This window comes from Crocuta crocuta, unplaced genomic scaffold (assembly GCF_008692635.1).
Source record: "Crocuta crocuta isolate KB4526 unplaced genomic scaffold, BGI_CrCroc_1.0 scaffold580, whole genome shotgun sequence".
NCBI lineage: Eukaryota > Metazoa > Chordata > Mammalia > Carnivora > Hyaenidae > Crocuta > Crocuta crocuta.
Genome location: NW_027527940.1, coordinates 3,488,635 through 3,512,870, shown reverse-complemented (window position 1 = coordinate 3,512,870; position 24,236 = coordinate 3,488,635). Strand labels below are relative to the sequence as shown.

General features: G+C 47.0%; 1 protein-coding gene across 1 annotated transcript in view; it reads right to left on the bottom strand.

Moving 5' to 3' along the window:
* The window catches only part of EPHB1 (EPH receptor B1), a 405,640-nt gene that overhangs the window by 104,245 nt on the left and 277,159 nt on the right, over window positions 1–24,236 (bottom strand). Inside the window, exon 5 of the mRNA XM_077752332.1 lies at window positions 13,490–13,825. Within this exon, the coding sequence (XP_077608458.1) occupies window positions 13,490–13,825 (336 nt within the window). The remainder of the gene's footprint in view (window positions 1–13,489; window positions 13,826–24,236) is intronic.

Genomic DNA, 24,236 nt, shown 5'->3' with positions numbered 1-24,236 from the left:
GCCCACCCATCTGATAGTGTGAGTCAGGCCCAGGGGCCATGGATGCTTCCTTGCCTCTGTCCTGGTCCCCCTCCTGGTCTTGTCACCTGTATCTCCTCACACCTGATATCCTGCCCCACCTCTCTTGTACACTTCTGGGCCTCTTCACTTCAAACCACAGTGCAGCCAGATGAATCTTTCCCAAACTTGATTCACCCAGGTTCCTCTGATGTTCAAAAATCTTCAATGGTTCCCCATTGGAAAAAGTCCCAGTGTCTGCTCTACCATTTTAGCAGCGTGGCAGCCACTGGTCGGTCCAGGCATGTCCTCCCACTGGTCCAGAGAAAATCCCACTGCTTTCCTCTAACTACTCCACACACCATGTCCCAGCAGAACCCAGCTTTGGGGATCTCTGACACATCTTTTCATAATCCAGTAGGCTTCAGAACCACACACTACCCTGCCTTAACCCCAGCTTGACCACGCCTACCCCTTCTCTCCTGCCTCCCCACTAAAAGCCCTTATTTTAGTAACTCACATTAAGCTGTAACTGCCACCTTGGGACAGATCTAACTTTCCAGGTGCTCATCTCTGCTCTCCATCACTGGAATAAACTCTTTAGGGGAGAAGTCATGTGTTTAGCCTCTTCCTACTGTGTTAACACATAATAGATATTCCATAAAGATTTGCTCTTAGTGGAATGTTTTCAGTCTCTTCTCTAAAGACACTGGAAGTAAAAGGGTCAGAAAATCATGTACCTGTACCTAACATGAATAGTGGCCCTCCAGGGAGAAAGGTGAAGGGGGCAGGGGAGGCAAGGCCGTGAACTGCCTACTGGGGAGCAGGTGGAGTCTACCTGGGGAGGAAGACAGACTGGGTCTGAATATAGCTGTCCTGGAGACTGGGGGACAGGAGCGCTTCTATGTGGCCCAGAGGCAGAGGCCAGGAGGCTGGAGTCATCCGTACCTCACTAGGAGGTTTCAGCTGAAATGCTACCTTGACATTAGCAGTTTTCTAATTTTCCTTTTTTCTTTTTTTTTTAAGAGTCATGGAATCCTTTCTCCCAACAGAATTTTCCCTGAAGCATTAAAGGAGAAACAGAACAATTCAGCTGCTCGGGGTGAATCAGGAGCAGGAGTCCTAGAGCCCTGAAGCCAGTCCCTTTCCTATCTTCCCAATCCAGACTCTGAAGGGCTCACAGAGAGATCCAAAACTGCTGGGAAGCCTCCACAAAGTCCCCTTGAGGCCTCAGACTAAATTATGGGTGCTTGTAAAAGGTGTGGGCGATGAGATGGGGACTGAGGAGTTGGGGGTGGTGGGGTATCTTGCTCCTTACATGAAATGCATTCTTAGGACAAAACTAAAATCTAGATTTAAATGTCAACTAAAGACTTCAGGCACACCAGTTACTGAAGACAAAGAGGAACAGTTTGCACACAGACGGACTGTGCAAATGAGGAATTGGGTTTCCTCTGACATTTCTATTCTAGGAGATAACTTTGTCGAGAAGGTATTGCTCAGATAACAGGTTCTCCCTCTGATGATGAAAACTCATTTCATTGCAGAAATATGCTTGAATTTTACATTAGGAAGCCTGACTCATTAAATATTTTTGGTTCAGTAACACTTCTGGCCAAAGTAGATTAAACAAATAAGCAATTAGTTTGGAGACTGGATATGAATACAAAAGCAGAATTAATTATGTTTCTAATTGTTTTCTCCTATTGTGGACACTGGCTTCTTGGCTTTTGCTCTGGGCTTGCCTTGAGATGATCCTGACGCCCTGTTCCAATCTCCCTCTTCACCTTGGAGTCAACTAAGGACAGGACTGCTTTGTGGGGGTGGTACCATTTCGATTCTGTTGTAGAATATTGGCTGAGTGTCTCCATGGGCTCAGTGGAGCAGGAGTGGGAGAGAAAGTGAGGGCTTTAGGCCTGGGTGGCTGAGTCAGCCCTCTATCCCAGAAATGTGCTCCCATCTTGGGTCCATCCACGAAGGGCCTGGTTCCAAGATAAGGGAGGGGGTGAGACAACTGGGGGGTGGAGGCTGGGGGCCGTTCTGGGGATGCAGGTTTACAGCAGAGGTTCTCTTTTGTGATGTTAGTGCTAATGAAGGTGGGGTTCTTCGTTGGGATCATCCAACTGAGTCTGCTAGTTCTCAAAATGTGATCCCAGTCCAGCATCATCTGGGAGCTGGCACAAAATACAGAATCTTGAGCCCCACTCTAGACATACTGGATCAGAAACGCTGGTGGTAGGGCTCAGCAATCTGTGTTTTAACAAGCCCTCCAGGGGATTCTGATGCACACTCAAATTTGAGATCTATTTGTCTAGAAATCAGAATGTAAAACTTTGAAAGGACATCTGAGGTCATTTGGTTTTCTGCCAATTCTTAAAATTTATGGATTTGAGACTGAAGGCTGGAGGAAAAGTGACTCCCCTGAGTCCTTAGCAGGCAAGAGCAGAGTAGGAATGATGGTTCCGGCCATCACTCCCCTCCCCCTGCACTCAGGCACTAGGCACTAAGGATGCCCCACATGGGGTGGGGCAGGGGCACGGGGGTGGGGGGGGCAGTTCCTCAGAGATATCAGGGGTTCCCAGCAGGGAGGTGGAATTGTGTGGAAGGAAGCATCCCTGCTAGTGGGGACTTGGGTCCCTCCTAGGTCACCCCACCTGGCTCTCTCACCCTGCTGGGGTAACTAGAAAGCACACTAGGAAATGGCCCTAAGGATGTACACCTGAATGCTGTGGCCCTGTGGCAGTGGGAGGCTCTAGAAGGATATGTGAGTGTATGAGGGGCACTTGTCAGGCGGTGCCCGTCTCTGGGCAGCGAGGCTGAGGATGGACCCGTCAGCTCTGCCTCTTGCAGGCCTGTCATTATTTCCGGGTATGGGAAGCACAATGGCAGCTCCCATTTGTTGCATGTTTGATCACAGAAGGCAGTTCACAGAATGCCTGGCACTGAATAGGCCGTGGGAGAGAGCAAAGGATACCCTACAGCAGGTTGTATGCCCCTTGCTCCCTGGCCGTCACCCACACATGTTCAGCAGGGCACCCCCCCCCCCAACAGCTGGGAAACCCACCACCATCATCCTAAGACTGACATTGTCACTACTGACACCAGGCTGTGCGCTGTGCCTGTAGTCTCTGTGACTGTCCTCCTTGAGACTGGAGATGGAAGTTTTCTGGCCATGGGGCCCAGACCCCCTCATCCTGCAGGCAAGTTTCCATCCTGCAGTGCCTAGCTGTGAGCCCCTCTCTGCATGTCACCATGCCCACAATGGTACAGGTCTCCCTTCCCTTGACTCTGATTCCTGGGGACACGTTGGTCCAGCAGCCCTCTGAAGGGTGGTGGTTTACAGTTTCATGCCCAGCACGGCTCTGGGTCGAGAAGTGGGCTGTGTTTCCAGTCACTACTTCTACATCATGCTCACCATCTTCCACACCCTCTGTTAAATGTCACTCAGCTGGGCCACCGCACTCTAAGCCCGGGGCCACTGTGCACTCCCTTCCATCACCAATCCCTACTCATGAAGATTTGGGCTTCTGTCTTCTCCATCCCAGGATTGGCCCTTTAGTGAATGACTTCCATGTCCCCCAGAATAGTGTACTTTCTGTTCTCCGACCCCCACAACTCTTCCCCATCTGCCCCTTGGATTCAGCCTCACCTGATGTTCCATATTCAAAGCCACAAATTCAAGTTTTCTCCCTCCTCTTGGCAACCTGTGATGAGCCTAATGCAACTTTTGTTGGCCCGTCTAGCCCACTTGGCCCTGACTTCCACCCCACGCATCAGCCCTCTCCCTTACTTGTGTCTCCTCATTCAGCCCAGTTCCATTTTTGCAAGAACATAATTGGCAACACTCTATCAACCCTCAGGTGGGAGTTGCCTTTACCTTTTCTGAGGACACAACCAACATAACTCATCCCTAGAGACATTCACAATTAACTTCACGTAGGGTCAGCCATGTTCTGCTGGGAAAGTCTCGCAACAGGGCAGATGGGCAGCTTTGTAAACACATGATCACTGGCTTCCAAGGAGCCCTCACGCTTTCTAGAAATGCAGAATTTCTCTGCTCAATCCCATCTCCCCTTCTCTGCAATGGCACTGCCAAACTTGCCATTCTCAAACTTTGGACCTCAATACTTCTCCATTCACCCTCAGCAACCAAGCTTATCTCCCACATTGTAGAGAAAATATCCAACTGCATAACTAATACCTCGACTTGGGAGCTCAAAAGCTCCACAAATCACACATGCACAGAACTGACCCCACCTCCCCTTGCCATCATCCCTGAACACTTCTGGGAGGCCCTGGAATGTTTCCTATGTATTTCCAAGCCATCCACTCAATTTCCTGCTGTTTTCTCTGTTATCTATGTTGGCTGCCTGTGAGACACCCCCCTAGGAAAGCTATTCACTAAGCCACATTTCCATTTCCCTCCCTGAGGACCTGTGGCCATGTTCAGCACAAGCCCTACAACCTCTGAGAGCCGGACCTCCCTGTTGCACTGTGGCACCTCATCACCTAGCCTCAAGGCTGCCTGTTGCACTCAAACTTCATCCTGTTCCTCCTGCAAAGCTGCCTCCCACTCCTTGTCCTGGGCCCTCACTCTCTTCCAGAACATCAGATAAACAACAGACACCTGGACGTCTTGTCTCCATCAAGTCCCCTGCACACTCATCTCCTCACAAGCTTCCCTCCCCACACAGCAAATCTGTTCTTGCAAACGAATGCCTGTCTGCCAGTTTATGAGGCACCAAAGACCATGAACATTATATAAGGCCAATCAGGACATCCCAGAGGAGAGGACACCAAGCTGACGTACAGGAGTTACTGGAGGAGTGAGATCTGGTCGTTTCCCTTGGGAGTCATACAGTCTACCAGAAAAAATACAGCCTTAAGGACATGAAAAACTAATGTACATTCAAGAACTCACTGTGTCATCCTTATAACTAGTACAGTTCAGAGAAGGACAATACACACATCAAGATTTCTATGGGGCAGATATACTCAGAGAGGGCCCTTGTTCCCTTGAGTTTTTTTGGACAGATACAGTATTTGCTATGGAAAGGAAGGAAGGAAGGAGGGAGGGAGGGAGGGAGGAGTGAAGGAAGGGAGGGAGGAAGAAAGAAAGAAATTTTAAAATCCTAGGGCTCAATTCTATCACTGATATCCTGCAGCTCAGGTCTCAGAAGGAAACTGATCCCAAGGCCGGAGGGTTGGCAAGAGTCTCTCTTGCACTGGAAAATATTTGTGGTCTGGTGTTGCCTTTATTTACCCAGAACATTTCATGTGCCTTTTTTCTCCATCTTTCACATCCGCTCTGAGAAGATGTTAATTTTCTGAAATTAAACACTTAGCTTGATTACTGTTTTGTTAATTGCGGCATTCAAAACCCCTGGTGCTCCTGCCTGTTTAACGTGGCCGGTGCTGTGAAAATGACAGGCACGGAGTTGGCATGCTGGTGGACAGACAGCAGCGTTGGTGTACCATCTCCCTACCCCCAGCTTTGCTTGCCCCAACAACTGGGTCCTTGCCCATGGGGGAGGGGCAGCCCAGCTCACAGAAGAGGGTCCCCCACAGAGCCATGTTTTGGGAGAACAGTGCCCCCACGAAGTTCCAGGTCTCAGCAACATCTGGAAGAATGTAGAGGTGTAATTCCAATCAGAGCACCCGCCTAAAGATGTTTGAGGAAGGAAAGACCACAGAGAGAGCTCAAGCTGCACCATTTGCTGATGCCTGGGATGAGGCTAAGAGTGAGGCATCCATTCATACGTTTGCTTGATAATTCATTAATCCATTCAATAAACATTTATTGACTTCTATTATTTCAGGCACCTAACTAGACACTGGGGAACAATACCCAATAAGACAGATACAGGCATGCTGTCCTGAAGATTATGGTTGTGGCTCATGGAGCTGACACATGCCAGAGGAGGGCAGGGCAGACACATCACGGGAACTCCTCCTCCCTCCCACGTACTTTGCCAAGGCCACGGGGTGAATGGCAACTATCTCACAATCCAGCTAGAAGTTCCCTCTGTGAGTTCCCTCCATAAGGAGGGTTATTGCAATCTCTTTGGATTTCGAACAGGGTAAGGAACTTACTACAATCTTACTGCCAGCAGTGTGTCCCATTTTTATTTAACAAGCCACATAGTTGGAGTGCCTGGCCCAAGGTGGAGTAAAATGAGCAATGGTGCCCCGAGCCCCACAGCCCTCTCATCAACCCAGCAGGGATGCAAGGCAGGGCATTCTCAGCTGTTAGTAGCATCCCCAGGCACTGCTCACAACCCAGAACAGGGAGAATACCCACACGCAACCACTGCACGGCCCAGCAGATGATATCTGTCTGTGAGAAATCCAAATTGGTCAGTTAGTGAGCAAAACAATAGCCCACCCAACACTGTCACTCTTCAGCAGCAGCTGCTGCAGGCTGAGATGCTCTCTATGGATGGCATGCAGTTCCATACTAACTTTTGTAAAGTGAGAGTTGGTGTCACAGCCGGTTGTAGGACCAGTAGCCTGGTGGAAGGTGCTCCTCTGTTCCTGGTGCTTAAAGGGGTGTATGACCCACAGAAAGCCTCCGTGATGTTTGCTGAGAACCTGAATGAATGGGAGCCCCTAGAAGCAGGAACCAATGAATTGGCCTGTGGAAAGCAGTCACAAGGTGACAGCAACATGCAGAAGAATGAAACTAGATCATTTTCTCACACCATGCACAAAAATAAACTCAAAATGGATAAAGGACCTGNGGAAACTAATTTGACAATAAACTATTTAAAAAAAAATAAATAAATAGATTGACCCACTTTTTAAAAAAAAAAAAAAAAAGAAAGCAGTCACAAGGCTGTGTTGAATGAATGAATACATTTTCAAAGTTGAAGTGCTTAAACAAATAAATAAACAAACCCCTCTGAGTATGGGTGAATCTCTCTGTGCTCCTCTAAGTGGATCAGAGCTGCCGGTATCATCCTAAGATCATTCTCTTCAGTTTTCCTTCTAGAAGCCACAGAGGAGGAAGGTATCTAGTCAGGTGGCTGGCTGTCACCACCCTGCAGGTAAACATTTATGGACTAATTCCTATGTAGGGACTAAAGGATCCTGGCAAATACTTATCAAGTCTCCCCATGCCTAGTACAGTGTGGTCCCTCCCTCAAGGAGCTGGGGTAGGCAAGAAAATCTGATTTTCCATGGTGTTCACCATCTAGTGGAGAGCCCCAAGGCTGCAGGGGTGGAAGCCATGACTCTGACCCTGAGCAGTACTCCTGCTGACCTACTCTGCTCCACAGACAACACAAAACTGTTTGCAAATGGCCCAGACCTTTCTGAGGCCACTTAAAATTTCCTTCTCAATGTCAAGGCTTAAGAAACAATAAAAACAATCTTTTTAGAATTAACAATGAGAAGAAACCAATGAAATGAGCTATGAAATTGAATAGAACAGTGAAAATTTCATTTACTTAAGGGTTTTAAACTTTCTTTATTAATTTCGATGAAAGTTTTCTTTAAAGTCATTTCAGTCTTTTTAAAGTTCTGACTCAATCTTTCCTCTGCTTTGGAGCAAATTTCTCCTACTAATTTCCAATGAGACCAGCCCCTAAAAATGAACTGGTTTCAGCATATGGATCTTAACACTCTAAATTTTTACAGGCAGCACTGTAATATTGTTTTAATATTTAATTTTGAGATTTACATAATATCTTTCCTCCAAAGAGCTCGATATATTGCAATATCGTAAAATTCCTTTTCATATTCAAAGATTATTCTTTATGCATGCAAATACTATATTTAACCAAGGAATAATGCAAATTAGGTTATGTGTTCAGAGGAATGGGTGGGCTAGGTAATTCTTTTGTAGAAAAAGTAGCATCTCTGAGTGACTTTAATTGTCTAGGAGCTTCAAAAATGCCTTAAAAATGGACAAACTATTGGGGCTTATGACCATTAATAGAAGGAATGCACTATCTTTTAAACAAAATTAAGCAATGGGTTGTGTCTGTGGGCATAGCGAATATCTTAATATTCCACATGCAATAGCACAGTGGGGCATACAGGGACTGTGCATAATATAAATGTAAGATATAGATACTGCTGATGGCATCATGAAAGTAAGGGGCAAGGTGCTGCTTCTCCAAATACAAGAGAAGGAAGGACAGGCTCCGTGGAGCGGCAGGATCAGTCTGTGCCAGTTACACAGGTTCTGGCTCTGCTGCCCTCATCAACTCACTAGGACTCCACTACTCGCCTTTCTAAGGCCTACTCCTGCCTCAAAGAATGGACAAACCCATACCTGCCGTTTATCTGGTGGGGATGATATCAGTCCCAAAACAAACGAATGGGGGGCCTTGGAAGGAAACAGCCTAGGAAGAGAGTCCAGCAAATTGCCGTCTAGCTCAGAAATGATGCTATCTCCCTGTCCATAGCATGGTTCACAAACTCACTTTCTGTCCCATTTCATTTGCTTGTCACAACAGCACTCGGAAGCAGGTGTCATTAGTTGCATTTTACAGTTGAGGAAGGAGGGATCATCACTCATACGAGTGATATGAACTTGAAGGGGGGTCCAGATGCAGGGACCCCTGCTGCACCTCTGCCACACCCAGCTCAAGAGGTGAGAAAGGTGACTGCTCCATGGTGGAAAAGGGCTAGACCCAAACAGCACACATGCCACTCAGGCTTGGCTAAATCAGAATAGCCCTCTAAATTAGAGGCCAAATCTAGAATTGGATTTGTTAGGCTCTCAGGTGCTTTAAAATTTTCTAATTAGTTGTTAACATTTTAAATCTAGGCTCTCAGCTTTTAAGTTCCGGACCTGCTGGGTGTGGCATCACTTGCTGGAGCTGAGTGGAGGTTCACCCTGTTCTCTACAGTCCTCTGTGGCTCTCACAACTCCCTGCTCCCTGACACTTGTCCGTGCTTTGCTCCTCTCCACCACCAGCCAAACCTCGTGGGCCTTTGGGTTTGTTCTCTCTGGCTTAGATGGTCTTAAATTCACTGACTTTATTTTGCGGCAAGTTGATTTCTAAGATGTGCCGGTCTGATTTGTCTTATTTATTTTTTCCAAGATTTCCTCTGAGGTCCCCTTCCCCAACTCTGACACTCTGAATCTAGTTGGCAGAAAAGAGAAGTAAAGTTTGTCATTCACTTTAATTCTCTCTGACAGCCAGATGATCCAGCCATCAGTCTGAATCTGGGGCCAGGTGCCAGAGAGTGACTGCAGGAGTTAGTGGTGATAACAACCTCTCTCCGATCGCTTGGACACTGGAACAGAGAGAGTTCCACCTGAGCTGGTCTATTTTAAACTCAAGGCAGTTGTATTCAGTGCAAGGCTGCATCCCTGAAGACCTCAAGTAAATCTGAGCTTGCATAATTCATGACCAATCCTGACCAAAGATGATGGACATTTTTTTTGACAGCTGAAGTGGCCCAGCTATGTGGCAATGGCTTAAAGGGAGCTTACAACTTACCCAGCTTGCCGTAATGCGATTTTTGATCAGTTGGAGGATAAAATGGCCACAAATCTGAGTTTGAAACCTAGAAACATCATTGCTGCCTGTGAGGTGCTGAGCAAATTCTGAAAGCACTCTGACCCTGGTTTCTTCGTCCGATCCACTTCAACTTTGTAAAGAACTTGGCAGACGCCTGGCATATTGAAGATGCTAAAAATAGTAGTTCTCTGCCACTGCCTGTGGGCTGGGTGAGGATCTGATCCTGATACTCTCCGTGCAATATGAGATCCTTGAGTAGTCATGACTATAGACATGGCTGAAGCTGTTACGGAAGGAGATGGAAGCCCTCTGCATCTCAGGACCCAAAAGATCCTTCAGTGTTCCCTATGTGATGCTTGTCTTGGTGTGCACTACGGACCAAAAGATGATCATAACATCTCCTATGGTCCTAGATCACAGCCCGGAGAGTCAAGAAAAGCCTCATGGTGACTTCTTCTGATGGACTGATGCCAACCAGTCCTTATGATTGGATACCTCAATCAGCTAAGACTGAGCTTCCACTTGGCAGGGTTCATGACGGCAGCAGAAGGCAGCATCAGTGAGTTGTGCCTGAGCGGCCCTGAGAAAGGAGGGCATGACAATTCTGTGTCTGAACAGTAAGAGCTTCATGCCCAGCCATGAATGTGGTCTGCAGCTCCCAAGCAAAGGAAGCACCAGCCCAAAGCAGCAATCAGCTTCCCAGGATAGAGTCTGATACTCATGAGCATCAGGCTTCAGATGAAGTCCAAGACCACCTAGCAGCCAACTTATCCAAACCCTTCTCTTGTGTGACCTTTACTGACACACACTGTCAAGATTCAGTTCACCCTGGGGGACACCTTGGATCCCTCAACAAACACACACTCATCTCTGTTCTGATCCAGAGGCAAGGGAAATCTTTTGTGGTTCCCTGTCACAAATAAAATTGTGGAAGAGTAACAGAGGGTGCACAGTGAGGTGCCCTTCTGAGCCGGAGGGCACGGGCTGTCTCTGAAAACCCTCTCCATGCTCAGAGGGACTGCCCACTGTTAAGGGCAGGATACAGGAAGGCAGAATCAGAGGTGATGCCCTGCTGTGCCCCTTCTAATCCTAGATTCTCAAACCCCTTTAAGCTTCTTCTTCCTTGTCCGACACATACAAACAATGCCCAAGGCATAGGTAACTATGAGGATCAAATGAGTCCATGTATTCCAAAATTCTCTGTCAACTCAAAAACAAAACAAAACAAACTGACAGACATGAAGTGTTAAGCTATGATAATAATTATTCACTTCTCCTCAGTCAGAATCCATTCAATGGTCCCCAGTTATTTCAGTTTGGGCAGTTCTGGACCCAGAACAGGTCCTTGAGAGCCCTTATCATTTGATTTAGTAATTGATTCCAGGACAGCTCTGGATCAAATTCTTTACCTTCCATCTACCTACTCATGACCCAGACAGTAGGACAGTGGTGGCAGGGACCATGCCATACCATGAGGTCAGGGTGGGGGGGCTGAGCTGGACCTCACCCTGAGTGGAAGAGCTCAGGGGTCCCTGGAAAGACATTAGACATGTCATGACTTGTGGACTTGCATGGGTCCATCTATCCCATCCGTTAATGGATCTGAGTGATATGGCTTTTATGATGCCTGCTATTTAGTTTCTCTTTCATCTCTTAGAAACGGTGTCACTCATTCAGGTTTCTAAACTGTTTTAACAGAGAAAGAGGCCCAAGTGTTTATTTTGAAAGATCTCATCTTTTTAAAGAGTTATCTATTGGTTAAGAATAATTTGCACTCACACGTGGATCTGCCAAAGTGCTGTGATAGCACCAAATTCCTCAGAGCCCCAAAGCCCACAGATTAGGACCTATGGGCCCCCTTGTCATTTGTTTTGTAACAACCATATGCTACCGAGAAGCACCCTTCTCTTATTGATTATAAACGTTCTGACACCCAAATTCCAGAATTCCCAAAAAGAAATCATAGACTGGAACATGTGGATGGAGCTGGGACCCCCAAATCACGGAAGGTTAGGAACAGAGGGCCCACTGGACGGGGAACAAAGGCCATGAGAAATGTGCTGGTGGAAGCGCAAATGAGCAAAGATCAAAACAAATGTTTGGAATGCCGGCAACGCTGGGCCCCTTGCAGAAGCCCTGGTCCCTCAGCGCCTCTGCAGCCCGGGAAGTTGCAGATGGCAAGACAAGCAGATGGGCAGGTTCGGGAATAGCAGGGTAAGGGAAGGGAGGGGCAGGAATCAAAGCAAACCGCCATAAGTGGCAGGTTTGTTCGCACATTCTTAGAGAGAGAGAGCAGACAGCCAAGCCCAGCATGACATGACAGCCTGGCAGGATTATTAGTCCCAGAAGCTGGGACACTAAAATATTTCAGCCAGTTTTCTGCCTTAAACTCTCCAAGGGAAACACTGCTGACAAAGGCTGCCCATGTTCCGTGCTCAACGTGATGCAGAAATTACCATTCCTTTTCTTTGGGTGAGACAGACTGTCACAACCTTTGTCTCCACGGCACTGGGGCTGTGGTCACCAGCTGGAGACTTCCACACTTCCACGCCTATTTTCTCATGGCACACGCATGCATGCAAACACGTGACCATACACATACATACAAACATGCACACACGAACACACACATGCTCACAGCAACAACGCAGCCATCTGGACAGCTATGCTCTCCTACAACACCTTTTTTTCTCCTGAGTTCTGACAGCTTAAACCCAAGAATCATCTGCCATCAAAGATGCCTGGGATTGAAAGAGGCAGAAGGAGCCTGAGGATGGGGAGGTGAGGAGCAGACAAGGACGGAGTGGAGAAGAGGAGGTTAGGAAGGGGGAGCTGCATGGAGGGAGAGACAGAAAAGAGACGTGCTTGGCTCCAGCTATTCCACTAACAAGCTGTCCTTCTAGAATTTGTTGATTGAAAAAAATCCATTAATTCCAAATAAGATCACAGTCCATTGCCCACGACCCCTATTGCCTATAGACTTTCCTTCTGCAGTCTTGCACCATCACCCCAGGGGAGAGACTGCTCATTTCTCTCTAACTCCCTTGGTATTTACTGCATGTGTACGGCACACACGCTTAGACTACACCAGGCTGCAGATTCGTATTTTGTGTCTATGCCCCGTAAATTCTTCACTTAATAAGTTTTGTGGGAAGAATGGTGGTGTGCAAGTATCACTGTATTTCTCACAGTGTCTAATCCGCAGCTGGGCCCATGTCAGGCACTAACTAACCATCTCTTAAAAATGAGTGAGTAAATAAATAAATAAGTGAGTGAGTGCATGAATGGGCTGGCTAAATAGACATTAAAGGAAATGGATTGTCACACGAGGTGTAAAAAGTAATAAAGAGAAAAGGTCAGAAGAGTGAGAGATAGAGAAATAAAGAGAAGAGAAGAAAATGTGTGGTGAGCTGTGCACGCCACAGGGATGCACTGGCCATCAGGAGTGATCTACTGCCAACTATCTGAAGTCTCTATAACAGTGGAGCATTCATTTAAGCAAACTATACAGGAGAATGCACTCTTGAATTACATGGTTTAATTGAAAAATAATCTATGAAGGCAATCCTCACTTTATCACACGATTTCTGGGAAGCTTCCTTCATTGGGTTTTCTGATAAAGTGGCACTGGTTCTCAAGATCATGCAGGGTTTCCACCCATCCATCTGTCTGTCCATACCATCCATCCACCTGTCTGTCCATCTGTCTTTCCAAAGGCATTTGTTGAACCCCAGCTGGATGCAGGGTACTGGGTTCTATGCTGCTGTGGATATACCTCTTTGCTTTTATGCTGAGCATGAAAATACCCCTCAGAACCCAGCTCACTCTCAGAGGTGAAACACTATTTTCTGCCATGTTTCCTCCATGTCCACAAATGCCCATCGCCTGACACCTTCACTCCTGGGAGGACGCCTGAGAGCAGAATGGGTGTGGCTGCAGCTTCGTTCCTTCATAGGGACGGACAGGAAGCCAGCCACAGAGACAGACAGAAGGAGCACAGGTGCCTCCAGACTCACCGGCTTGGTTCGTAGTGATGTTGACGGAGACATGCTGTGGGGGGAAGGGGCTCTTGCTGGAGACTCCATTGACGGCCTGGATGTCGAAGGTGTAGGGGGTGTGGGCCCACAGGCTGCTGATGGAGACACGGCACTCGGTCAGGCCCAGCTGCCTGGGCACAAACTCCACGTTGTCGTCACAGCGGGAGCAGCTCCGACGGTCTGCCCGGCACTTTCTACAGATGATGTTGTAGGTCACATCATCCCGCCCGCCTGTCTCCCTTGGTGGATGCCACTCCAGGATGATAGATGTCTCATTGACAATGGAGATGACATTGCGGGGACCTGATGGGACACCTGTAGGGAGACAAAAAAGGGCCCAGTGAGGCTAGGCAGAAGCTTCCTCCTACAGCCTCTCTCTATCTGCCTTTGGTGTATCTCCTTCCCTGTCACACGCATGTATCACCTCCAGCCTGTCAATCCCAAATCTCCATGCTATAATCCATTCCAAGAACATATGGTGGACAGAGATGACAACCTGGCCTAAGCTCTCCTCTCAGTTGTCCCAGGGGGGACAGTGGCAATCATGTGTGCCAAAGGAGAGGAGGGTGCAGAGCTTTGGGTTCAAGCCCTTTGGTTTTCAGGCCCAAGCCACTTCCTCTAGTCAGTGTTAGGGTATAATATGTATATGTAGTAGACACTTAAGTGGATTCCTGTCTTTTCTTAGTTGGTGTAGAACTCAAGGGTTGAGGGATGGGAGTGGCTCATCAAAAGCCCTAACATATCCTGGCATCCTACACAAAACCTCACACAATTTGGAGTCTGCATGATGTTTAGGTGCTGGGGGTATTTCTCTGTTGCTGTGAGATCACCTGGATAGATGAATATTCACAGTGCCCAAGCTTTAATGAAGATAAGAAGCAAAATTGGCTGGGAGGTTCATACAGCCACCAGGTTTTACCCCATGACATGAGAAGAGTATAGAGGCTTGTTCCAGACATTCTGCTAGCTGTTTTACACCTATCTACCTGGGAAGATATAATAATTAATTCTATTTTACAGAAGGGGAAACTAAAACTGAGAGTGGAGACTGGCTGTGGATCATACGGTCTGTAAGAACTGAAGTCAGTATGGAGACCCATGTATGCCTGACCCCAAAGCTCATGCACTTAACAGTAGCCCTACGCTGCCTGTTAGGAAAAACAGCTACCTTTTCCTACGAAGGAAAAGCTGTTTCCCACTCTGGCCTTACACTGGTATGGTACTTCAAAGATTGATGATCAGATCTGTTCATGGATAACAGGAGATCTGAACAGACTCTCACTCCTACAAACCAGTAAGACTCATTGGGAGTCTTCCCAAATGCCTTGTTAAATACTAAATTCTAGAAAACCTAGTCCTTTGTAGGAAGGCAACATATCTCTGAATTAACAGCCACAATGCTGGGCATTTTGAGAATCTCCGGCCCAGAAACAGAACAGATCACAGCCCTAGGTTCCCAAGCTAAGCACTGTATATCCTCAGTGTCTAATGATTAAAAGGAATCCTACCCAGAAGCCCCCCTTCTGAACAGTGGGTCTGCTGGAGCAGCCGCTCTGGATAGTAATGCATTCAGAATTCACACACGTGACTGTCACCAGTTGAACGAAGACATGTGTAAAGTGGTTCATGCTGAAGACAGGAATCAAATGCCAACAAACAAAATGAACGAATAACAACAAGGTCGGGGGGCACCACGGAAGGATTCTGTGTTGAATCAGTCAACGGCAAGCAGCTAGAGCAGAAAGCAAATATTAAATCGATTCTATTAAAACGTGAAAGAAAATCAGTACTGTACTATATAAAGCCCATTAGGCCTGAGCTAAAGCACAACTTTCATATAGGCTTGTGACAGGGCAGGATTCATGAAGCATTTTTACTGAAGTCTTGCAAATAGCGTTCAAGAATTCCCACCCCATCTGCCCAGGGATAAACATCCATCTCATCTCAAATCAGCACACGGCTAGGCTGAGAGGGTAGGTGGCATGGTCATTGGTGGGTTCTTACTCGGCCGGGCCAGCGTCACCTCACGCTGTACTATTCATTAATGTGCATATTGGCCAGTGCCTGTCTTGGACACGTTTGTTTGCTCAGACTGATGAGATGCGGACCACAAGCTCCCAGTGGTCAGTGCCACTGCTCCCTGTCTCAGCAGACAGCCTAGCCTCTGTCACAGGCCACCATCTCTCACACTCATCACAAATACATCCGTCCAGCGCTTGCTCTCTGCTGGGTGTGGAAGGCTTCTTTAACAATGTTATCTTACTGCATCCTTGGGATGCCATCGCTGGACAGCAGCCTTGGGTGTCAGAGCAGAGATAGGTACTGCCCGGGAGAGTAACCACCCATCCTTCTCACCCTGTGGAGGCCTCCCCATGTAAAGTATCTTCCTTCTCCCATGACCTTAAACTTCACCCTCTCCCCTGGCTCCATCCTCTCCACTTAAACTCCATAAATGTTTGCTATTTTATTTTTTAAAAATATTTTTATTTCTAGGAGAGAGAGAGATAGCATGAGCAGAGGAGGGTCAGAGAGAGAGGGAGATACAGATTCTGAAACAGGCTCCAGGCTCTGAGCTGGCAGTCAGCACAGAGCCCGACGCGGGGCTCGAACCCACGAACTGCGAGATCATGACCTAAGCGAAAGTCAGACGCTTAACCGACTAAGCCACCCAGGCGCCCCAAATGTTTGCCATTTTAAAAGTCAAAGCACCTTCACTGGCATCTTTCTACCTTGCATGCCTTCTCTTCTTCACCCCCTGGCCAAGCTTTCTAAACTGGAGGCTCTCCTCTCTCCTCACTTGGCCAAGCGCAGCCCCGATACTCCCCACCCCTTTGTCACTGTTTTTCCTTTGGCATCCCACCTGACAAAAGCAGGGAACACCATTCGGTCCTTCCCTTCCCTGACACCCTGCATGATCACCAGCCAGACCCTGACAGTCACATCGTCTGTGTCCCCCACAAACAGGCTGTCACCACAGCAATGTCCCATCTCTTTGTCCTCAGAATGTTCCCTTCCTCAATATCTTCACCCCCTCAGAATTCCAGGCCCTGTGGGCTTTCTTGCCCTAGAGCAACAGCCTTCTTGTCAATCCTCCACACTGCCTTGTATCCCTCCCATCCATTCTCTTCGGTCAGAGTGTGGGTTCTGAAATGTCCATGAGGTCACCATGTTCCCCTGCTCAAACTGAAGTTGCCCAAAAGTTTACTTCCTTTCCACGTCCTTCATGTCCCCATGTAGTCGTGTCATTCATGATCTCATCCCTGGCCACTTGACCCTTGCCCTTATACTGTGGCCTGTAGGAAGATTCCTGTGCTTTCCCGTGCACACTAAATTCTCTTTGTGCCCCTGGGCCTCTGCACAGTGTTCTCTTCTGTCTGCAGTTCCTTTCCTCCTATCCATTTGATGAACTCCTGCTCACCCTCCAAGATCTAGCACTCGATTCCACCAGGAGGCTTCTCTGATGCCTGCAGTTACTTACCCCATCCCCCACCTGTGGGTTTCCGTAAGCCCATTTCTAGAAGCTAACACAGATTCCATTGTTGCACTGTGATGTTCTCTTCCTCTGTGCTGTCCTCACCACGGTGTGGCCTCCTGGTGGGCGGGGGCTTGTGGCTGGCTTGTCTCCATGGGTGCCCCAGCTCCTTTGTTCAGAGGAGGCCTCTCACACTTGGTTTTGACCTCTGCTCAGGGTGTATGACTTAAGATCATCCTATCCCAGCATGAGATGCCCTGCTGCGGGGCAAAGGAGGATATAGCTGTGGTAACAGTGAAGACCCACTGTTTATGGCCCTGAGTGGTAGAGGCTTTAGTGAGATAAAAGTGGCAAGTGAGAAGCTGGTTTGGAGAGGACTTCCTCTTCCTTGATACAGTGGTGTCCCTAGCAGCTGGGAAGATCCCGTTTGATGTTGACCCACATCTACTCCCCACTCAGGAAGAAAAGTGGCAGGTTTCCAAGAAGATTTTTCATGTTTATTTAGACACAGCCTTCATATAAAGCAATTACTGCACCCCTCTCTTTCATGGCTGCTTTCCAGAGCAAATCCATCTGTGGGGCATGAATGCATGCCCTCTAGGGGTCATAGTTATTGATTCTAGAACTGCTTGCATCTGAATCTTTTCCTTTCAAGGAAAGCTAGAAGAACCAAAATATGTCTTGATGTGTGTCCTTTCCTGCCATGTCCTCAAGAGTAGGAGTGTGTCTTGCTATTTCTGAGCCCAGCACAGTGCCCGGGCTCATAGTACATATCTCTAGAGACAGCCCAAGTCTGGGCCACAAACAATGATTGGGATCCTGTTCACTACTCACTCACTCCTTTAACAAATATTCCCATGCTATTCTAGGCACTCAGAGGTTAGGAAAAAGCCAGACAGACAAGCTTCTGCTCCCATGGAGCTTACATTCTGGTGAGAGAAAACAGATAGGAAAGAAGGAAACATAGAGATAAATGAGATAATTTCTGATAAAAATAAGTGCTATGAAACAAAATAGCCCCCAGGTTAAGACTGCCTCCCAACGGGGCACCTGGGTGGCTCAGTTAGTTAAGCATCCAACTCTTGATTTTGGCTCAGGTAGTGGTCTCATGGTTTATGAATTCGAGCCCCACATCAGGCTCTGCACTGACAACTTGGAGACTGCTTGGGATTCTCTCTCTCCTTCTTTCTCTGCCCCTTCCCTGCTCAAGTTCTTTCTCTCTCTCAAAATAAATGAATAAACATTAAAGAAATTTAAAAAAAAAAAAAAAAAAGCTTGTCTCCCAACAATGCAACAATGCTTAGCTCCTGCCCTTTTTCCTAGGAGGCCTGCTCTGGGCAGGGCAAGCTAGGGCCCAGCCTCTGGGTGGCTAAAATGGCAATGCTCCATCAGCCTAAGGATAAGGGCACATTCCTGCCAGTAGGCTGCTCAGCCTCACCTGTGTTTGGAGAGTCTAGCCAGAGCACATTTGGTCTCTGAATAAACCTCCCTAGAGAAAGGTGCTAGGCCACCTCTACCACTTCAAGCACCACTCCCTGGGCTTGAGGCCCTACCCCTGTGGGGAGTAACTATCCAGAACCAGAGCTCCATGCAACATCCCCAGGAAGGAGGTCAACTGAGGCAACCAAACAAAAATGTTAAAAGGCGGAGTTGAGGGGGAGGTCAGAGAGAGAAGAAAATCCATCTCCATCAGCAAAAGCCCTCAGTGCATGCAGTGGTAGAGGCTAAGAGCCACAGTCCCCTTGTCTAAGCCCCCTGCTCTTGTGTCCGTGTCCTCGTTTTTCTTAATTACATACAGACAGGCTTTTTGAAGCTTTTCTGATCTGTTGCCACGGTTACTACTGATGAAAGCTTCCTGTGAAAAGGGCTAAGGAGACTCAGTCCTTTTAAAAGATGGGAAAACCACTGAGCTGGCTTAAGTGGGAGGGGCATAGTAAGCCCTGGGTGGTGGGAATAGGGTTCTGTGTTTTCCAGAATGTGCCTGAGAGGTTGGCTCAGCCTGTGTGAGTACAGTTGGCACTGGGGCCTCAAAGAGTTAAGAAGAAAAGATCCTTCAAGAGACACAGGATTAGCCCAAGTGTTGCCATACTGAGACAGAATCTCCTGCTTCTTAATGTGATTTGGGCAAGATGAATTTTTTTTTTTTTAAAGAATAGAGAGGCAGGGTGGGTGGAAGAGAGTGGGTGAGTTTATTTGTAGGCATTAAGCTGGAAATAAGAGCACTCCTGAGTAATCAAATGGAAAATCTGCTGAAGATAGGTAAGCCCTGAAAGCCAATTCCTTTATCAGGAATCTTAATAAGGCCAACTTCCTGGTCTCAGAATTTAGTTGCGAACTTCAGCCTGGTCCAAGGTGCCAACCAGGCAGGGTCCAGCCTTGCTGCACCAGGATCTATATCTGTGCATCCCTCCCCATGAGGAGCTGGTGCGGGTGACAACGATGATGAGGTGAAGCTTTCCAGGGAGACCCCGTGTGCAGGCTGAGATCCTCCAGGTTGTGTGAACAACAGCTTGAAGGATTTGATGCAAGAAAGAAGGAAGGGAAAGGAAATGAAAGAAAAGAATTTCATCAGGAAAAAATAGACAAATGCTAAAACACAAACATGGGTTTTCAGAGACTCTGAGAGGTTCATAGTTCTTGAAACTAACCAATGAACCCCCTAGATGTTCACAGCAACCGAGTTCAGAAATCTTCTCTTGTTGGTGAACCTTGAGATGGTGAACTTCTAAGCCTTCTGAGCCTACTCTCATCTGAAGTGATAGTTTTAGGGATTTAATGAGGCAATATACCAAAGGAGTTCAGCTCTATGGCTTGTACACAGAGGAACTCCATAAGTATCAGTTGCTATTATTATTAGTATTGCCATTATTAGATGATTTGGAACCCTATACCATTCATCCAATTAAAACTGATCTTGTGCAGCCCCTCATTCCTTGAGCAGAGACCCTATTCCCATATCTGTGCTGCGCACTATGAAAGCCATAAAGCTATGTAGGCCATAGCCCATGATGCTGGGGAACCTAGATGCTTTCTAGTGAGGCAAGACCCCACCCCTGGAGTCCTGGAATCTGTGGACACATACAGTTAAGGATCAAAGTAATTAATACAGACACAGAGTTACAGATGTCTGGGAAAAGATAAGATCAATGCAGAACAAAATATTCAGAGATGGTGTCTGGGAGTCTTGTCTATAGGCTGGAGCTACATGTATAGACTTGGAGGCTATGTGCTCTAGTCTATACACTTTAGGGTAACTAATCCCTGCTAGCACAGTCAGGAAGGAGGAAAGTCCTAATGTTGGGCATGGCTGTGTCTCCAGAATGGATCTAGCTCTTTTTTACTTCCTGTGCTCCCGTATATCTACTCCCTAGCCTCTCAAGAGGTGGTCTGACTTTGACATGGTATCTGGGTTGCTTGTCCTCTCTCGCCTGTGGGCAGGGAGATACCTCCTTTACTCCTACAGCAAACTATATCCTCAACTCAATCTTCTTTTAGGAGGAAGGACTGAGATACAGTCTGGGAATGGACCAAGAAGGACAAATGATACTCAAGATTCTTAAATACTTTAAGTTAAGAGTGCAGAAATAATATTTTTGTGGCTGAGCAGAGTCAAGATGGTAGTTTGGAAAGCTGACTTTATTAAAATACTTTAATAAAGGCTAAGGGTTAAGAGGAGATGGAAAGGGAGATCATAAAATGACATCAGGAGTAGGGATGGTGCAAAAACCATGGTGTGGTTTTTGGCCCAGGAAGACATAGGTGGGGTGGCCCAGGATTGGGTACCAAAAATGACAGTACTATTGGGACATCCCTTTACTTATTGTTCACCATGACACAGATAATTAAGACTATGTCTGAATAATTGGGAAGATTTCTGGAAAAAAGAGAAAGTTTTTTGAGATATTATGGAGAGATATATAGGAGTCTAGGAACAGAGGCAGACATGGATATGGAGCTGGAGAGTTATGGCAAGCTCTTTTATGGAGGCAAAATATGCAGCAAACCAGGTCAGGCTGGTTGTTATGTCTTTGACCTCAATACTGCATACACAGCTGAAAGCAGGATAGGTTGGAAGATAACATAAGCCAAAAGAGGGAAATTTTGCAATCAGAAACCATGAAGTTAACTCAGATTCAATTGTAGTTCCTTCTACGGTAACTGGTTATTTGAAAACAATACCAAACAAAGAAACTTCTCTTTATTCTTTTAGGTGTCATGTGTAGCTATGACACTCCCCAGCCTAAGTTCAGCTTTCTCTCTCCCTCTCTTTCTATCCTGAGACACCAATTCCTCTCCCATCATTCCTGCACTAGGTGTAGAATTCCTGGGAGAGACTGGACAGGAATGCCCACTGTCCTAAAGGAAAGGGTTGTGATGTCATGTACCATGCTGGTTCAGAACCTTGGAGAGGGGTATGTGCCTGTGTGCTCCCATTCCCTTCACAGAGGTGCCCAGGACAGCAGGGGGGCAGTTGGTAAGGTTCTATGTCAGGCACTAATAACACCACAATAACAGGAGTCAGTGGCAGCCGGAGTTTTCAGGTCTTATTGAGGGATGTGGGGTGGCTGTTTGAAGATGAACCAGAAAACCACAAGTAGTTTATCAGAGACCTGATGCTGAGTAGTGGCATCAAAATGGGCTAGTGAGGCATCTTCCACTCAATAGTATAGTAGAAGCTTATAAGGGCTTGACTGATATCCTTACAAAAAACAGACCAAGGACTGTCTACAATTTGTGAGTGATGAGCACCAGACATCTGGAACACTGTTTTGCTTAGTGTGAAGATGGTAGTGTGTCAAGTTCTGAGGTGTCCCTTCCAAAGAGGCAGTTGTGCTGGAGGCCTGAGGCAGCAGGGCTGGAAAGTTGAATGGTGCCTGTTCCACTGCAAGCAAGACACCCTGAATGGTCCCTTCAAAATATAAACTCCCCTTGGGGCAAAGAGGAGAGGTAGTTGAAACCTGGGGAAATCAGGTTGCTTTATTTTTCCTAACGCTCCTAGATCCCAGTATTTCCAGAGACAGTTTTATGCCACCTTTAGAACCAGTTTAAAATGAACCCAGGGACATAAGCTTCCTGTGGACAGACACCTGTGCCATCTGCATGGACATCAGAAGGATAAGACATTGATTTGGTGGAACTTGTTTGCTTTATGCCACTAAGTGATTAATATCAGCTGTTTTTCTAGAGTATAGTCCTACAACGATCATTTCCAAGAGCAGAGGTTTGGTTTCCATTTCCTGGAGTTCTATATGGAATCCCGAGTTTTGTTTTAATAACAAGCCCTATATGCAAAGCACTACCTTAGGTATTTTGGTATGTTATTTAATAAAACCCCATCTCCCAACATTCGACGAGGTAGGAACTATTGTACCCATTTTACATATGAGGAAACTAGCTCAGAGACATGAAGGAGCGTGCCCAAGTCATGCGGCTGGTGAGTGGCAGAATCAAGACTTGAGTCCAGGCCTGGCCAGTCTCAAAGCTCATCCTCAGCAACTCCTCCAACCCAAGGTGGAGGCACCTAAGACTGTAAGGTGCAGGAGTAATTCAAATGCAGCTGGGTGCTGGGGTGGGGGATGGGTCTCTCAGGATGGCAGGAAGCTCTTGTTCCAGAGCTGTTTCAGTGGCTTCCCTACTGAGACAGAGCAGCCGCAGTTCCAGCACGAATGAGCAAGTCTGCACGTGTTGCTCATTAGGGTCTTGGAAACACTGGGCCTGTACTCAGGCAATTCTCCTAATCATAACAGTTAGTAATAGGAAGAAATGATTAGTCAAAACAAGGAGGGACCCCGCTGAGAGGGATTTCGGGAACATCAGAGAACCTAATGTTACACACTTTGCCCAACAACAATGTTTGTAGAAAGTAGTTCTTGTTTCTCCTGCTTCAGGGGAGCTAACTGTCTGGGAGAGAGGGAGTGAGTTTCACTTTCTGGGGAAAAAAGAGAGCCCCTCTATCTGGTCTGAGCTGAAGCCCAAGTGTTCAATATCTACAAGTCTGCAGGACCCCTGGAGGATGTCTGAGACGCCTATACCTGTAAAGTCGCTTATTTCAGTAGGAATGTCTCCCACCACTACCTGCATGGGGGAGGTATACAAGGTGAATCTTCTATTTGTGGCCCAAGGCATGGCCAGAGACAGGGACACTTTGACATGACTCTCTCCTGCAGGTTTCTTGGAGACACTTCAAGTCAAGGAGAGCTATAGGTCATGTCATCTTAAAGACACGGCCTTTAAGACCTCTTTCCCAACCCTGCAATGAGGCTCAGTGGCCTTGTGGAGTGGTGAGAGACACACCAGACTCACAAGGGAAAGACCAGGGCTGAGGGCCAGCTTTGCACAGGGCCTGCACCATAAGCAGGTCACTTATACTCTCTGAGCCTTGTCTTTGATTGATTTGTGACTGATAGATCTAGACGTGTTTATTGAGACCCTAGTATGTGCTATATGCCCTGTGTATAAGATTATGATATAAAAATTCACTGAGATCTGCCCTGAGTCATCCAAAGTCTTCAGGGGATGTGGGTACCTGTGCTACAGCTACACACACCACTGACTGACAAAGCTGGTGGAGATGCGCTCCCAGATTCATGGATTGTTCATTCAATTTTCCTTGGGAATGCACTGACGGATCCTCCAGGCATTAATGCATTCAGTTCTAAAAGAAACTTGTGTGCCTCTCTCCAGGTACATAGAAAATATCCAGGCTCCTGGGGCACCTGAGTGGCTCAGTCGGTTAAGCATCTGACTTCGGCTCAGGTCATGATCTCAAGGTTCATGGGTTTGAGCCCCGCATCAGGCTCTGTGCGGACAGCCAGCTCAGAGCTTGGAGCCTGTTTCAGATTCTGTATCTCCCTCTCTCTCTGACCCTCCCCTGCTCATGCTGTCTCTCTCTCTTAGAAATAAATAAAACATTAAAAAATATTTAAAAAAAAAAAAAAAGAAAAAGAAAATATCCAGGCTCCAAAGAGAACAATTCAAGGCCAAGGGAACAGAAAGAGAAACTGAAAAAGTAGGTATTCCTCCCAGAAAGGTACAGGTCATCCAGAATCAAGCCCTCCATTCTGACACTTTATAGACACACTTATTCTAAGAACAGGAAGAAATCTTGGAGATCATGGTGTGTCCCTGGTGGAGAATGCCCTCTACAGTCCCTACCTGGTTGGCTAGCCTATTTGGCTTTAACAATATTTATTTTTGAGAGAGAGGGAAAGACACACACACAAACACACACACACACACAGAGTGAGCGAGTAC